Source organism: Amblyraja radiata, chromosome 5, assembly GCF_010909765.2.
Source record: "Amblyraja radiata isolate CabotCenter1 chromosome 5, sAmbRad1.1.pri, whole genome shotgun sequence".
Lineage (NCBI taxonomy): Eukaryota > Metazoa > Chordata > Chondrichthyes > Rajiformes > Rajidae > Amblyraja > Amblyraja radiata.
The window spans coordinates 15,942,139-15,957,178 of record NC_045960.1 but is presented as its reverse complement, the minus strand read 5'-3'; the positions used below and the strand labels follow the sequence as shown (position 1 = coordinate 15,957,178).

The following is a 15,040-nucleotide window of genomic DNA, read 5'->3' as shown; positions in this document are numbered from 1 at the left end:
AGAGGATCAGTCGGGTGGGTTGAGCATTGCGGAGGGTCGGGGGTCAGCTGGGTGAGAGTGGACGAGGGTGGGTGTGGGTGAGGGTGAGGGTGAGGGTGAGGGTGGGTGGGTGAGTGCGAGGGTGGGTGAGGGCGGGTGTGGGTGGGTGAGGGTGAGGGTGGGGTGTGGGCGGGGGTGGTTGTGGGCGGGGGTGGGTGTGGGCGGTGGTGGGTGTGGGCGGTGGTGGGTGTGGGCGGGGGTGGTTGTGGGGCGAGGGTGGGTGTGGGCGAGGGTGGGTGTGGGCGAGGGTGGGCGTGGGCGGGTGTGGGCGAGGGTGGGTGAGGGCGAGGGTGGGTGTGGGCGAGGGTGGGTGTGGGCGAGGGTGGGTGAGGGCGAGGGTGGGTGTGGGCGAGGGTGGGGAGGGTGGGGAGGGCGAGGGTGGGTGAGGGCGAGGGTGGGTGTGGGCGAGGGTGGGTGAGGGCGAGGGTGGGTGTGGGCGAGGGTGGGTGAGTGGGCAATGGTGGGCAAGAGTGGATCTGGGTGGGCACGGAGGATCGGGCGTTGTGCAGGGTCACGTACCTAGGTCGACACGGGCTACCCGGCGTTTGACGGCCGCCATCACGGCCTCGCTGCACAGGGAGTACAGGTCGGCTCCGCTCAGCCGGGACGGGCACTGCTCCACCACCCCACGCAGGCTCACCGCCGGGTCCAGAGAGAACCTGCCAGGAAGGCCACCAGGTGAGAGCGGCTCACTCCCTTACCTTCCCTCAGTCCCACGCTCCCCTCCCCACCCCACGTTCCCCTACCCACCCCGCGCTCCCCTCCCCACCGCACTCCCCTCCCCACCCCGCACTCCCCTACCCACCCCACTCACCACCCTACACTCACCACCACACACTCCCATACCCACCCCACGCTCCCCTACCCACCCCGCGCTCCCTCCCCACCCCGCGCCCCCCTCCCCACCCCGCGCTCCCCTCCCCACCCCGCGCTCCCCTCCCCACCCCGCGCTCCCCTCCCCACCCCGCGCTCCCCTCCCCCCCCCGCGCTCCCCTCCCCACCCCGCGCTCCCCTCCCCACCCCGCGCTCCCCTCCCCACCCCGCACTGCCCTCCCCAACCCACTCACCACCACACTCCCATACCGACCCCACACTCCCCTACTCACCCCACACTCCCCTACCCACCCTACGCTCCCTACCCACCCAGTCACCAACTCCCATCTATGCCCTGCCCACCTCTCCCCCCCCCCCCTCCCCGCACCCTGCCCCACCACTCCCCTTCCCTCCCCACGCTGACTGTCCCTCTCCTCTACGTACAGCATGGAAACAGGCCCTTCGGCCCACCTTATCGTCCGTGCCGACCACGATGCTCACCACAGGTTGTGCCTTCTGCCTGCGTTTGGCCGAGATCCCTCTACACCCCATGCACTGCCCCAGAGTGTGATTGGGCCCACCCCCGCCCTTGCCTGCATCCCCCACCCCCCATGCCAGACCTCCCAGTGCTGGCCCCATTCTACTCACTTGCGTGTGATGGCCTGGAGCACGCGGAGCTGGGAGTCCCGGTCTTCATTCAGCCCCACGTACACCAGCTTGTCCAGCCTGTAGCGGGGAGAACACGGACCATCAGTCTGTGCCCGGATAGTGGCCCAGCCCCTCACCTCCCCTCCCCTCCCCCTCACCTCTCCCTCCACCCCTCACCCTCTCCCTCCCCTCACCTCTCCCTTCCCATCCCCCCTCACCTCTACTTCCTCCGTCACCCCTGCCTCCCCACTCCCTGCACCACCCCCTCTCCAACCTTCCCTTTCCCTCCACCCACCCTCCCACTCCCGCACCAGGCCCTTCCCGAACACGCACAGCTCCACACCAGCCCCATGCCACCCTCTCGGGGGCAGGCCCCCCGTCCCACAGCAGCACACCCCTCCCCTGTCCCCACACCCACCGGCCCGGACGGAGCAGGGCCTGGTCCAGGAGGTCGGGCCTGTTGGTCGCTCCGATCACAAACACATCGCCTGTGGAATGGAGGCCATCGAGCTCGGCCAGGAGCTGAGACACCACCCTGCAAGGAGATGGGCACACGTCAACATCCCATCCACTCCCACCGTCCCCTCCCCGTCGTCGCCCCCTTTCCCCTCCCCTCCCCGTTTGTCCCGCCCCCCGTCTCCCTTCCCTCTCCGACCCCCCCCCTCCCCCTGTCCCCTCCCTCCCCTCATCCCCCCTGATCCCCTCCCCCTGTCCCCTCTCCTCCCAGATTGTGGGGAGAAGGCAGGAGGTTGAGAGGGAAGAATAGATCAGCCGTAATTAAATGGCGTAGTGGAATCCATGGGCTGAAAGGCCTAACACTGTTGGTATGACATATGCTCAGTGATCTTGTGTCCAGCTGAGTGCTTTCTCCAATGCTTTCTCCTATGATGTGTGGGTGAGGGAGGGGGGTCTCAATGATATGCGGGTGAGGTGTGCCAGGGGGTCTGGGCAAGGTTGAGGGGGCATGACTATACTGTCGGTGGCGGGAGGGGTAGGGAGATGGGCAGGGTCCGGTGCGATGCGGAGAGCGAGGTTGGGACCCACCTGTCGGTGACCCCCCCCGAGTCGCCGCTCCTCCCCCGGCTGGGCGCGAGCGAGTCCAGCTCGTCAAAGAACACCACGCAGGGGGCTGCCCTCCGCGCCCGGCTGAACACTGGGGGGGGGGGGGGGGGGGGGGGGGGAGACACATGTCAGACACACACACACACCCTAGACAAGAGACCCCCATCCCCCCCAGCCCAGACCCACCCCACAGCACGGCCTCACCCACCCCAACCTCACCCCCATCCCCCCCAGCCTCAGCCCCCCCCCCCCTCCACGTCTTGCACACTCGGCTCGCTCCCACTCCCAGTCCCCCCCACCCCCCCCCAGTCCCCGTTGCCCACCCTGCAGTTCACACCCCGCACTGCTACACGCGCACACGTCCCCCCAACCCACGCGGACCCTCCCCCAGTGCACAAGCTCACCCCACCCACGACTCACCACCCCAGGGCTCTCCCCCTCCCACCGGACCATCAAAGCCCGCGGGTCACCCCTCCCCTTCACCCTCTGCCCCCACCCCCACCCACCCGCCCAGCTTGTACCAACCCCCCCCCCCTCCGGGGCGACAGTCCCTCACCCTCTCTCACGTTCTCCTCACTCTGCCCCACGTACATGTTGATCAGCTCCGGCCCCTTCACACTGCGGGAGAGAGAGAGAGAGAGAGAGACGGCTCAGCATACAGCCGCAGCAGGGAGAGGGGCAGGGAGGGTCGTAGCGGAGCAGAGAGGGTGGGATGAGGGGGGTGGGGTGGGGAGGGCATGAGGGTTGTGAGGAGGGGAGGGGGATGGGGGCAGGAGGGTCGTACGGAGGCGGTGAGGGTGGGATAAGAGATGTGGGGAGGGGTGGGCAGGAGGGTCGTAGGTGGGTGGGGAGGGGAGGGGGCAGCGAGGGTGGAATAGGGGTGGGGAAGGGCAGGGTTGTGGGGTTTTGAGGGGTGATGTAGGGTCAGGCTGCAATGTACGGGCGAGTGATGAGAGGGAGGGGAGGGTTGGGGTTGGAGAAATCCAGGGTCAGGGTGTCGGGTGAGGGGTGAAGATGACGGGTGTTGGAGGTGGGGGGGGGGGGGGGGGGAGAGGGTGAGGATGGGGTCTGGATGCAGGATTGGATGGGGGAGAGGTTGGAGCGAGAGGGGGGGGGGGGGGGTGTGGGAGTGATGCAGGGTCAGCTCCAGCCCCCACCCCTGCCCCCCTGAGGAAGATGCTGGATGGGTGGTTGTGGGTATAGCGGTGGGGGTGTGGGAGTGCCCCAGCCCGGCCCACCTGAGAAAGGTGCTGGCACACTGGGTGGCGACAGCCTTGGCGAGCAGGGTCTTGCCAGAGCCGGGCGGGCCATAGAGCAGCAGGCCGGTGCGCCGCAAGCCCTGGCTCAGCAGCCCAGGCTGCTCCAGCGGCAACTGCACCGTCTCCACGATCAGCCTCTTCACCGCCTCCAGCCCACCCACATCCTGCCAGCTCACAGCCGGCACCTGGGGGGGAGGAGAGACGGCCGGTAAGTATACCCCACCCCTCACCCCACCTTGCCCTCGCCCACCCCCACCGACCCTCACCCCCCGGCCCACCCTCACTCCCACCCTCAACCCCCCGCCCACCCTCACCCCCCGCCCACCACACTCCTCACCCCCGCCCAAACCCTCCCCCTCCCCACCCACCCACGTCCTGCTAAAGGCAGCATGGTGGGATTGCTGCCTTTCAGCACTTGCAGCGCCGGAGGCCCAGGTTCGATCCCGACTGCAGGTGCTGTCTCTACAGTGTTTGTACGTTCTCCTCGCGACCGCGCGGGTTTTCTCCGGAATCTTTGGTTTCCTCCAAAGACGTACAGGTTTGTAGGTTAATTGGCTTGGTATAAGTGTAAATTGGCCCTGGTTTGTGTCGCATAGTGTTAATGTGGTGCGATCGCTGGTCGGTGCAGGGTCTGTTTCCACACTGTATCTCTGAAACTAAACTAAACAGGCCACCACACGTGGGGAGAGGAAGGGTCAGCCACCCACCCACCCTGGGGGTCCCCCACCCACCCACCTTTCACCCCCTCACTCCCCGCCCATGTCCTGCCAGTAACACTGTATTCTGCACTCTGGGGTTACACGTTTTGCACGACCAGTTGTACTTGTGCAAGGGGTGATTATGCTCTGGCACAGTGTGATTTAACAGGTAAGTGTGCAACATTTGTCACTGTATCTCCGTACAGGTGACAATGAGAAGCCATCACCATAGACTCCCCTCCTCTTTTGCATGCTTCCTGTCTTAGTGATAGAAACATAGAAAATAGGTGCAGGAGTAGGCCATTCGGCCCTTCGAGCCTGCACCGCCATTCAATGTGATCATGGCTGATCATCCAACTCAGTATCCTGTACCTGCCTTCTCTCCATATCCCCTGATCCCTTTAGCCACAAGGACCACATCTAACTCCCTCTTAAATATAGCCAACGAACTAGCCTCAACTACCTTCTGTGGCAGAGAATTCCAGAGATTCACCACTCTCTGTGTGAAAAATGTTTTCCTCATCTCAGTCCTAAAAGATTTCCCCCTTATCCTTAAACTGTGACCCCTTGTTCTGGACTTCCCCAACATCAGGAACAATCTTCCTGCATCTAGCCTGTCCAACCTCTTAAGAATTTTGTAAGTTTCTATAAGATCCCCCCTCAATCTTCTAAATTCTAGTGAGTACAAACCGAGTCATCCAGTCTTTCTCCATATGAAAGTCCTGACATCCCAGGAATCAGTCTGGTGAACCTTCTCTGTACTCCCTCTATGGCAAGAATGTCTTTCCTCAGATTAGGAGACCAAAACTGTATGCAATACTCCAGGTGTGGTCTCACCAAGACCCTGTACAACTGCAGTAGAACCTCCCTGCTCCTATACTCAAATCCTTTTGCTATGAATGCTAACATACCATTCGCCTTCTTCACTGCCTGCTGCACCTGCATGCCTACTTTTAATGACTGGTGTACCATGACACCCAGGTCTCGTTGCATCTCCCCTTTTCCTAATCGGCCACCATTCAGATAAAGTCTACTTTCCTGTTTTTGCCACCAAAGTGGATAACCTCACATTTATCCAGATTATACTGCATCTGCGATGCATTTGCCCACTCACCCAGCCTATCCAAGTCACCATGCAGCCTCCTAGCATCCTCCTCACAGCTAACACTGCCCCCCAGCTTCGTGTCATCCGCAAACTTGGAGATGTTGCATTCAATTCCCTCGTCCAAATCATTAATATATATCGTAAATAGCTGGGGTCCCAGCACTGAGCCTTGCGGTACCCCACTAGTCACTGCCTGCCATTGTGAAAAGGACCCGTTTACTCCTACTCTTTGCTTCCTGTCTGCCAGCCAGTTCTCTATCCACATCAATACTGAACCCCCAATACCGTGTGCTTTAAGTTTGTATACTAATCTCTTATGTGGGACCTTGTCGAAAGCCTTCTGAAAGTCCAGATATAACACATCCACTGGTTCTCCCTTATCCGCTCTACTAGTTACACCCCCGAAAAATTCTATAAGATTCGTCAGACATGATTTACCTTTCATAAATCCATGCTGACTTTGTCCAATGATTTCACCACTTTCCAAATGTGCTGCTATCCCATCTTTAATAACTGTTTCTAGCAGTTTCCCCACTACCGACGTTAGACTAACTGGTCTGTAATTCCCCGTTTTCTCTCTCCCTCCCTTTTTAAAAAGTGGGGTCACATTAGCTACCCTCCAATCCTCAGGAGCTACTCCAGAATCTAAAGAGTTTTGAAAAATTATCACTAATGCATCCACTATTTCTGGGGCTACTTCCTTAAGTACTCTGGGATGCAGCCTATCTGGACCTGGGGATTTATCGGCCTTTAATCCATTCAATTTACCTAACACCACTTCCCGGCTAACCTGAATTTCACTCAGTTCCTCCATCTCATTTGACCCCCGGTCCCCTGCTATTTCCGGCAGATTATTTATGTCTTCCTTAGTGAAGACAGAACCAAAGTAGTTATTCAATTGAAGGTACACAAAATTGCTGGGGAAACTCAGCGGGTGCAGCAGCATCTATGGAGCGAAGGAAATAGGCGACGTTTCGGGCCGAAACCCTTCTAGTTATTCAATTGGTCTGCCATGTCCTTGTTCCCCATGATCAATTCACCTGTTTCTGACTGCAAGGGACCTACATTTGTTTTAACTCATCTTTTTCTCTTCACATATCTATAAAAGCTTTTGCAGTCAGTTTTTATGTTCCCTGCCAGTTTTCTTTCATAATTTATTTTCCCATTCCTAATTAAGCCCTTTGTCCTCCTCTGCTGGACTCTGAATTTCTCCCAGTCCTCTGGTAGGCTGCTTTTTCTGGCTAATTTGTACGCTTCATCTTTTGTTTTGATACTATCCCTGATTTCCCTTGTTATCCACGGATGCACTACCTTCCCTGATTTTTTTTTTGCCAAACTGGGATGAACAATTGTTGTAGTTCATCCATGCAGTCATTAAATGCCTTCCATTGCATATCCACCGTCAACCAATTAAGAATCAATTGCCAGTCTATCTTGGCCAATTCACGTCTCATACCCTCAAAGTTACCTTTCTTTAAGTTCAGGTCCCTTGTTTCTGACTTAACAATGTCACTCTCCATCCTAATGGAGAACTCAACCATATTATGGTCACTCTTGTCCAAGGGGCCACGCACAACAAGACTGCTAACTAACCCTTCCTCATTACTCAATACCCAATCTAGAATAGCCTGCTCTCTCGTTGGTTCCTCTACATGTTGGTTTAGAAACCTATCCCACATACATTCCAAGAAATCCTCTTCCTCAGCACCCGTGCCAATTTGATTCACCCAATCTATATGTAGATTGAAGTTACCCTTTATAACTGTTTTACCTTTGTTGCACGCATTTCTAATTTCCTGTTTGATGCCATCCCCAACTCCACTACTACTGTTAGGTGGCCTGTACACAACTCCCACTAGAGTTTTCTGCCCCTTAGTGTTTCGCAGCTCTACCCATATCGATTCCACATCCTCCAAGCTAATGTCCTTCCTTTCTATTGCGTTAATCTCCTCTCTAACCAACAACGCTACCCCACCTCCTTTCCCTTTCTGTCTATCCCTCCTGAATATTGAATATCCCTGGATGTTCAGCTCCCAGCCTTGGTCACCCTGGAGCCATGTCCCTGTGATCCCAACTATATCATAGTCATTAATAGCTATCTGCACATTCAACTCATCCACCTTATTACGAATGCTCCTTGATCAGCACTCCTTGATCAGCACTCACCATTGCTATCAAATGCCCCAGAACCTTCACACCTCCCTGGGCAGCAGAGTGACAGAGTTGCTGCCTCACAGAGCCAGAGACCCGGGTTCGATCCTGACTAGCGGTGCTGTCTGTATGGAGTTTGCTGTCTCTATGAACCACCTGGGTTTTCTCCGGGTGCTCCAGTTTCCTCCCAACTTTCCAAAGACATCCCCGATTGAAGGTTAATTGGCTTCTGTAAATTGTCCCTTGAGTGTAGGATAGAACTGGTGCACAGGGATGGCTGGACGGCACACATTCAGTGGGCCCTGGGGCCTGTTTCCTCGCTGTAAGCTCAGTCTGTAGAACCTACTTTAACTTCACTTCCCTCCCCTAGCCAGAGGTTGGGTACGAGGGTGAAGGGAGTGAGGTTTCAGGGGAGGGGGTGCAGTCCCAGACCAACCTTTGGTGCTCCCACAGCACGGGAGAGCACTGCTTGCAGCTCCTCCAACGCTGCCAACAAGTCATCCTGCAGGATTGCCACTCCAGCAGCACACAGCTCCAGCTCCTCCTGCTCACTGGGAGCGAGGCCAGGAAAGCTGGGGACGGAGAAGAGACGCAGAGGCTCAGGGAGGGAGTGCCGCAGGGCCGGACACCGGGAAACTGAAACTGGGGGAGGGGGGACACGGGCAGTCGTGGGGGGGGGGGGGGGGGAGGCAGGGTTGGCATAGAGTTGCAAGACGTGCGGGCATGCAGGTGTGGGCACGAAGTGGGGGCGTGGGGCAAGTGGGAAGGGCTGCGCAGGACGGGCAAAGGGAGGTGGGGCAGGCACAGGGTGGGTGCAGGACGGGCATGGTGAGGTGAGACTGTGCGAGGAGCTGCTCCACCGGCCCCGTCACTCACCAGCGTTGCCGCAGACGTCTACACGCGGAGCGGCTGGCCCGGCTCAGCAGTGAGCACAGGTCGCCAAGGACGTAACCCTGGCAACAGAGAGAGCCATGTCAGCACCTTGACCCACGCCGCCGTCCCCAATACAATTTGACCGATGCCCTGCGACCCTAATACCCTCTGACCCGATGCCCTCCAACACGATACCCTTTGACCCCACGCCCTCCAACGCCGAAATCATCTGACCCCACGCCCTCCAACCCGATACCATCTGACCCATGCCCTCTGACCCCACGCCCTCCAACGCCAAAATCATCTGACCTCACGCCCTCCAACCCGATACCCTGACCAATGCCCTGACCCCACACCCTCCAACCGATACCATCTGACCCATGCCCTCTGAACCTAATACCAACTGACCCCACGCCCCCGACAGCATCTGAGCCCACGCTCTCCAACCCCAATACCATGCCCTTCAACCCTGATACCATTTGACCCCATGCCCTCTGATCCCAATACTACCCAAAACTCGCCCACCAACCCTGATACTAACTGACCTCACGCCCTCCGACCTCCATACCCTGACCCCACGCCCTCTGACCCCGATACTGCCTGACCTCTGTTGGCCCCCCACCAGCCGCCCCCTGCCCGTTGCCGTGGTTGGCGGCCACTCACGGCGGTCAGCTTGGCGACACGGCCCAGGTTGACGTCCTTGCCGAGCGGCAGGCTGCTGCCCAGGGCCCTAAGTGCCCGCTGCCGCTGCTCCTCCGACAGGGCGCTCACTGCCAACTCGTGCAGGAAGACGGCGTGCAGCTCCGCACTCACCTCCCTCTGCCGCACAGCCGTCCCCAGCACCACCACCGGGTACTCACTGCAACCACACACACCACCACCAGTCACACACTGGGTCAGGGACCGGACGCCCAGACACTCACCCAGCAGGGACGGACGGACACACACAGGGTCAGGGATGGGATGGGACGAGACAACTAGGCACTGACCCGGCAGCGACGGACAGACAGACACACACAGGGTCAGAGACGGGACGGCTAGACACACACCCAGCAGGGACGGACAATCAGAAACGGGCCCAGGGACAGGACAGCCAGTCAGCATCTGACGCCACCGGGTCTGTACTCACTGGAGTTTAGATGGATGAGGGGTCTCCTCATTGAAACGAATAGTGAAAGCCCTGGATAGAGTAGATGTGGAAAGGATGTTTCCACTAGTGGGAGGGTCTAAGCACAGCCTAAGAATTAAAGGACATACTTTTAGGAAAGAGATGAGGAGAAATGTATTTAGTCAGTGGGTGGTGAATCTGTGGAATTCTTTGCAACAGAAGGCTGTGGAGGCCAAGTCATTGGATATTTTTAAGGCAGAGATCGACAGATTCTTGATTAGCACAAGTGTCAGGGGTTATGGGGAGAAAGCAGGAGAATGGGGTTAGGAGGGAGAGAGATCAGCCATGATTGAATGGTGAAGTAAACTTGATGGGCCGATTGGCCTAATTCTGCTCCTTTCACTCATGAGCTTGTGTCTCAGTCTGAGGTTCTGTCAGATTACAACAGGATCTAGATGAAGTGGGGGATTGGCAGATGCAATACAAGACAGATGTAGACAGAGTGTGAGGGGCTAGCTACCACATTGGTCACATTGAGGTGACCTCTCCAAGTCATGGAGAGATGGGGCAAACGGTGTGGGAGGGGGGAGACGAGATCCTGCAGTGACCCGAGGGATCGGGCTGGGGGAGGCAGGCGGAGGTACGGTGAGCGAGGAGTGAGGGGGGTGCGGGATGAGGACACGGCCTGACCTGCCAGAGGGCTGCATTCGGCTCAGGAGACGCTGCAGAGCGGAGACGAGGCGGGAGTGGTGCGGTGCCCCCTCGCGCTCCCTCCCCATCACGGTCACGTCGCGCAGCAGCAGCACGCACGGGCGGTGAGCCTCGGCACGAGACACGGCCACCTCCAGCTTCGCCTCCCACGCCCCGGGGGAGTCCGCACACAGGCACACGCAGTCCACCTGGGGAGAGGAGACACAGTGCAGGGGAGACACGGTCCCGGGGAGAGGAGACAGCACACGCACAGCACGACCCCCTCCTCTGCTCCTTGTTGCCGTCCCTGCTCCCCCCACCCCACCATCATTCTCATTCCCCCCCCCCCACTGTCCCCTCATCATCCCCACTACACCCCTCGCCACCTCCATTCCTCACCCCCTTCTCCACTCCCCACTCACCTCCTCTCACCAACCCACACTATCTGTCCGGACTCCAATTACTATCCCCACTTATTTCCCCCTGCCGCCCCCTCTCCTCCACTCACCTGCAGCAGGTGTAGGTTGAGCCTGCGGCAGGCTGCCCGCACCACTGTGCTCTTCCCACAGCCGCTCGCACCACACAGCAGCACACTGCACGGCCCCTCCAGAACCGGTGGCCTGGGCACAGGGGGAGCACAGTCAACACAGGGTATGTGACCTCCCCCCACCCACCGCACAGTCCGCATACCTCCACCCCACCCGCTCCCTCCCACCGCCCTCAGTCCAGAACCCCCCACCCCCGCCCACTCCATAAACACTGCTCACAGTCCCTAAATGGACCTTACTGTAGAGATTGAGCATGGAAACAGGCCCTTCGGCCCATCGAGTCGTCACCGACCAGCGATCACCCCGTACACTAGCACCACCCTACACACTCGGGACAATTTACAATTTTACATAATTAACCTACAAATCTGCATGTCTTTGGAATGTGGGAGGAATCCGGAGCACCCGGAGGAAACCCACGCGGTCACCGGTGGAGTGTATAAACCCCATAGAGACAGCACACATATGGAGCCCGTGTCTCAGACACTGTAAGGCAGCGAGTCTACCACTTGTCCCGAGTGTGTAGGGAATGGATGACGTGGAACTGGTGGGGACAGGGGGATGGATCGCTGGTCGGCGTGGGTCCCGTGGGCCTGATTCCCTGCTGTGTCTCCGAACTTCAACCACGCGGGGACACTCACCCGTGGCGCAGGTAGGGCTCGATGATGTGGCAGAGAGCCTCGACGGTGCAGGAGAGGCCGGGAGGGGAGAGGCTGCCCCAGAACGGGTGACCATCGCTGGCTGCAGCACAGGGCACGTGGCCATTCCCACAGCCATCCTGGGGGAGTGGGGGGGGAAAGGCAGAGGAGTCAGACACACGGACCACACCTGGAGCAACCTGCGCAGTTCTGGTCGCCCGGCTACAGCAAGGGGGGCATCCAGTTGGAATGCGTGCAGAAGAGATTCACCAGGGCCCGGCTTGTGAGCTTCAGTTATAGGGAGAGGTTGGATAGGCCGAGACCTAGGAGGCTGAGGGGTGACCTTACTGAGGTGAATAAAATTAGGACGGGCACAGATAAAGTGAACATCACAGTCTTTTCCCCCAAGGTAGAGAGTTCTAAAACTAGAGGGCACAGGTTTAAGGTGAGAGGAGAGAGATTTAAGAGGGACCTCAGGGGCAACTTTTCATTCAGAGGGTGGTCTGTATCTGGAACAAGCTGCCAGAAGAAGCTGTAGAAGTGGATGAAATTATGACTTCTAAAAAACATTTGGAGAGATCTGTGGATAGGAAGAGTCCAGAGCAGGGGTGGGGAACCTTTTCATGTTGGCATGCCGCATTAAGTTAGCTGTAATCTAATAAGGCCGCATCCAAGAAAATTCAATTAGATATACTTCACGACATTTATTTTGAAAGTTGTTGAAGAAATCTATTCCTCGTGTTCTGCCCGTAAGAGTGCCCAAAGCGAGTAACTCTTCGTAGCAATAAAATAGCCCTCATGACTTACTAATGTTTTAATTGTGGCCGTCAGTCGGGGAGGATTATTTCGTTGAATCTTCTTTTACTCTTTGGCATTTTAAGATTAAAATAAAAATAATAAAAGAACGGACAGAAACATATTAATAAAAATAAAAGGATTTGCTCTACAAAATTTGGATTCATTCAAAAGGCCACACTTAATGGCCTAGTGAATCAGATGAGTCAAGACCAGTAAAGGGCCAGTATTGGCGATGTGGGCCGAGTGGCCCGTTTCCCTGCTGTACAGCTCTGGAGTGTTGTTGGAGAGAGTGGGGGAGGGGGTGGATTGGTCACCTCACCAGTAACCTGCCCACCGCCTCCATGGCACGATCCAGCCAGAGTGAGGTCTGGAGACCACCCCCTCCACGCGAGTGTGGGGGGTGGTCCGGGGGCTCGGAGCTCTGCCTAGTCCTGGCCCGTCGGGGAGAGGCCAGGCTCGGCACCTGCCCCTACTCCCCCAGCTCAGACCGGACAGAAGCTGGGAACTGGGGAACAGGGGTGGTGGGGAGGCATTCAGCCCATCACACCGTGGGCTAGAATACGAGCTGCTGCTACAGACAATCTGGAAGAAACCAAAGTGTGGGAGACCATACTTAGAGCACCGCGCCCAGTTCTGATCACCCAGCTACAGGAAGGGTGGCATTCAGTTGGAAGCGATGCAGAGGAGATTCACTCTATTTTCAGTCTGAACAAGGGTCCCAACCCAAAATGTCACCCATCCTTTTTCTCCAGAGATGCTGCCTGATCCACTGAGTTACTCAGATTCCTATTAAATCATTTCCCCTTCACCTTAAACCTATGTCCTCTGGTCTTCGATTCCCCTACTCTGGACAAGAAAGGTTGTGCATCTACCCGATCTATTCGTCTCATGATTTTGTACACCTCTATGAGATCACCCCGCATCCTCCTACGCTCCAAGGAATAGAGAGCCAGTCTACTCAACCTCTCCCTATAGCTCACACCCTCTAGTCCTGGCAACATCCTCGTAAATCTTCTCTGAACCCTTTCAAGCTTGAAAATATCTTTCCTATAATATGGTGACCAGAACTGAACACAATACTCTAAACCCGGTCTCACCAACATCTTATACAACTGCAACATGACCTCCCAACTTCTATACTCGGAGCACCGTGCCGGCCCGGGCCAGCATTGAAGGGGGGTGGTGGTGTAGGAGCTGCTGGTCGCGGCTGCAGTGCGGAGGGGTGGGGGGGGGGGAAGCGAGGGATGGGGGGGGGAGCCACCTAGGGTCGGTGAGAGCAGGGAGGAGCAAGTCTAGGAGCCTGTCTGTGGAGAGGGAGCATTCTGCTGCTACACACCACCTGCTATAGGATCGCGAGGGGAATACACAGGGTGCACGCACAGAGCCTTTTACCCAGGGTAGGGAAATCCCTCCCCCACCCAAGTCGTAGCAGCTTCAAAGTCGTCTTGTTGAGTCTCATTGTCTCTACTTGTTCTCACCGAGCACACAGCTGACAATGGCCTGTTTCTTTATCATCGTTACTTTTTTGCAGTCTTTCATTTATTTGCTCTATATCTCTCTACATCACCATCTATATCCCTCGTTTCCCTTTCCTCCGACTTTGTCTGAAGAAGAGTCTCGACCCAAAATGTCACCTACTCCTTTTCTCCAGAGATGCTGCCTGTCCAGCAAAGTTACTCCAGCTTTTTGTGTCTATCTAGGGGAATCATCGACTGGCTGCTTACTGCGTTAATAAACACAAGCTGAGATATTCATGTTCTGTAGAAAATGAGTCCAAATTGGCATTGCAACAAGGACTTTATACCTTGGACTGCAGGAGGCTGAGGGGTGATTTTATAGAGGTGTGTAAGATCACGAGAGGAATAGATAGGGTGAACGTATTTACCCAGAGTAGGGGAGTCAAGAACCAGAGGACACAAGATGACAAGGGAAAGATTTAATAGGAAACTGAGGGGCAATGTTGTTTATGGAACAAGCTGGCAGAGGAGGAGTATCACGTTTGAAAGACATTTGGACAGGTACATGGATAGGAAAGGGTTAGAGGGATATGGGCAAAACGCAGGTAGGTGGGACTAGTGAGGATGGAGTACGTTGGTTGGTGTGGGCAAGTTGGGGCCGAGGGCCTGGTTACGTGCTGTATGTGTGCCTTGGCCTTAGTGGGCCTGACCAGGGGAGGGAGGGAGGGAGGGGGTGGGTCTGTGCAGCCGCGGCAGATTGCCAGGATATCCCACCAGGTAGAGGGAGGTTGTGGCCGGTCCGTGCGCCAGGTATCCGGGGGCCCCCTCCGGCCGGCCCCTCCCCTCACTGACCGCCACCCTCAGGGTAGATCACAGGGCCACCCTGTGTTGTGGTTGGGGGGGGGGTATGGCCAACAAGTCAGAGCAGCACCTTCAGCCGACTGGAAGCTGCACAGCGCAGGGGGAGAAGATTCGAATCCTGACACGAAACGGCAGCAAACCAGACGGAGGGTGGGTTGGACAGCGGACGGGGAAGGGCCGTGTCAGCATGGGTGGGGGGTTGCCAGACGACGGTGGGGCCCCGTGGTACGGTGCCGCCGGTTGGGGTTGAGCGGAATAGCAGGGGGATAGTGGGGCCGCGACGGGGATGGGA

General features: G+C 57.4%; 1 protein-coding gene across 1 annotated transcript in view; it reads right to left on the bottom strand.

Annotated features, from left to right (window-relative positions):
• The window catches only part of pex6 (peroxisomal biogenesis factor 6), a 28,901-nt gene that overhangs the window by 902 nt on the left and 12,959 nt on the right, over positions 1-15,040 (bottom strand). Inside the window, exons 5-16 of the mRNA XM_033020495.1 lie at positions 11,636-11,772; positions 10,955-11,066; positions 10,447-10,655; positions 9,312-9,507; positions 8,652-8,728; positions 8,212-8,347; positions 3,801-4,006; positions 3,119-3,180; positions 2,545-2,653; positions 1,919-2,035; positions 1,501-1,578; positions 559-698 (exon numbers count right to left, since the gene is read on the bottom strand). Coding sequence (XP_032876386.1) covers positions 559-698; positions 1,501-1,578; positions 1,919-2,035; positions 2,545-2,653; positions 3,119-3,180; positions 3,801-4,006; positions 8,212-8,347; positions 8,652-8,728; positions 9,312-9,507; positions 10,447-10,655; positions 10,955-11,066; positions 11,636-11,772 — 1,579 coding nt within the window. The remainder of the gene's footprint in view (positions 1-558; positions 699-1,500; positions 1,579-1,918; positions 2,036-2,544; positions 2,654-3,118; positions 3,181-3,800; positions 4,007-8,211; positions 8,348-8,651; positions 8,729-9,311; positions 9,508-10,446; positions 10,656-10,954; positions 11,067-11,635; positions 11,773-15,040) is intronic.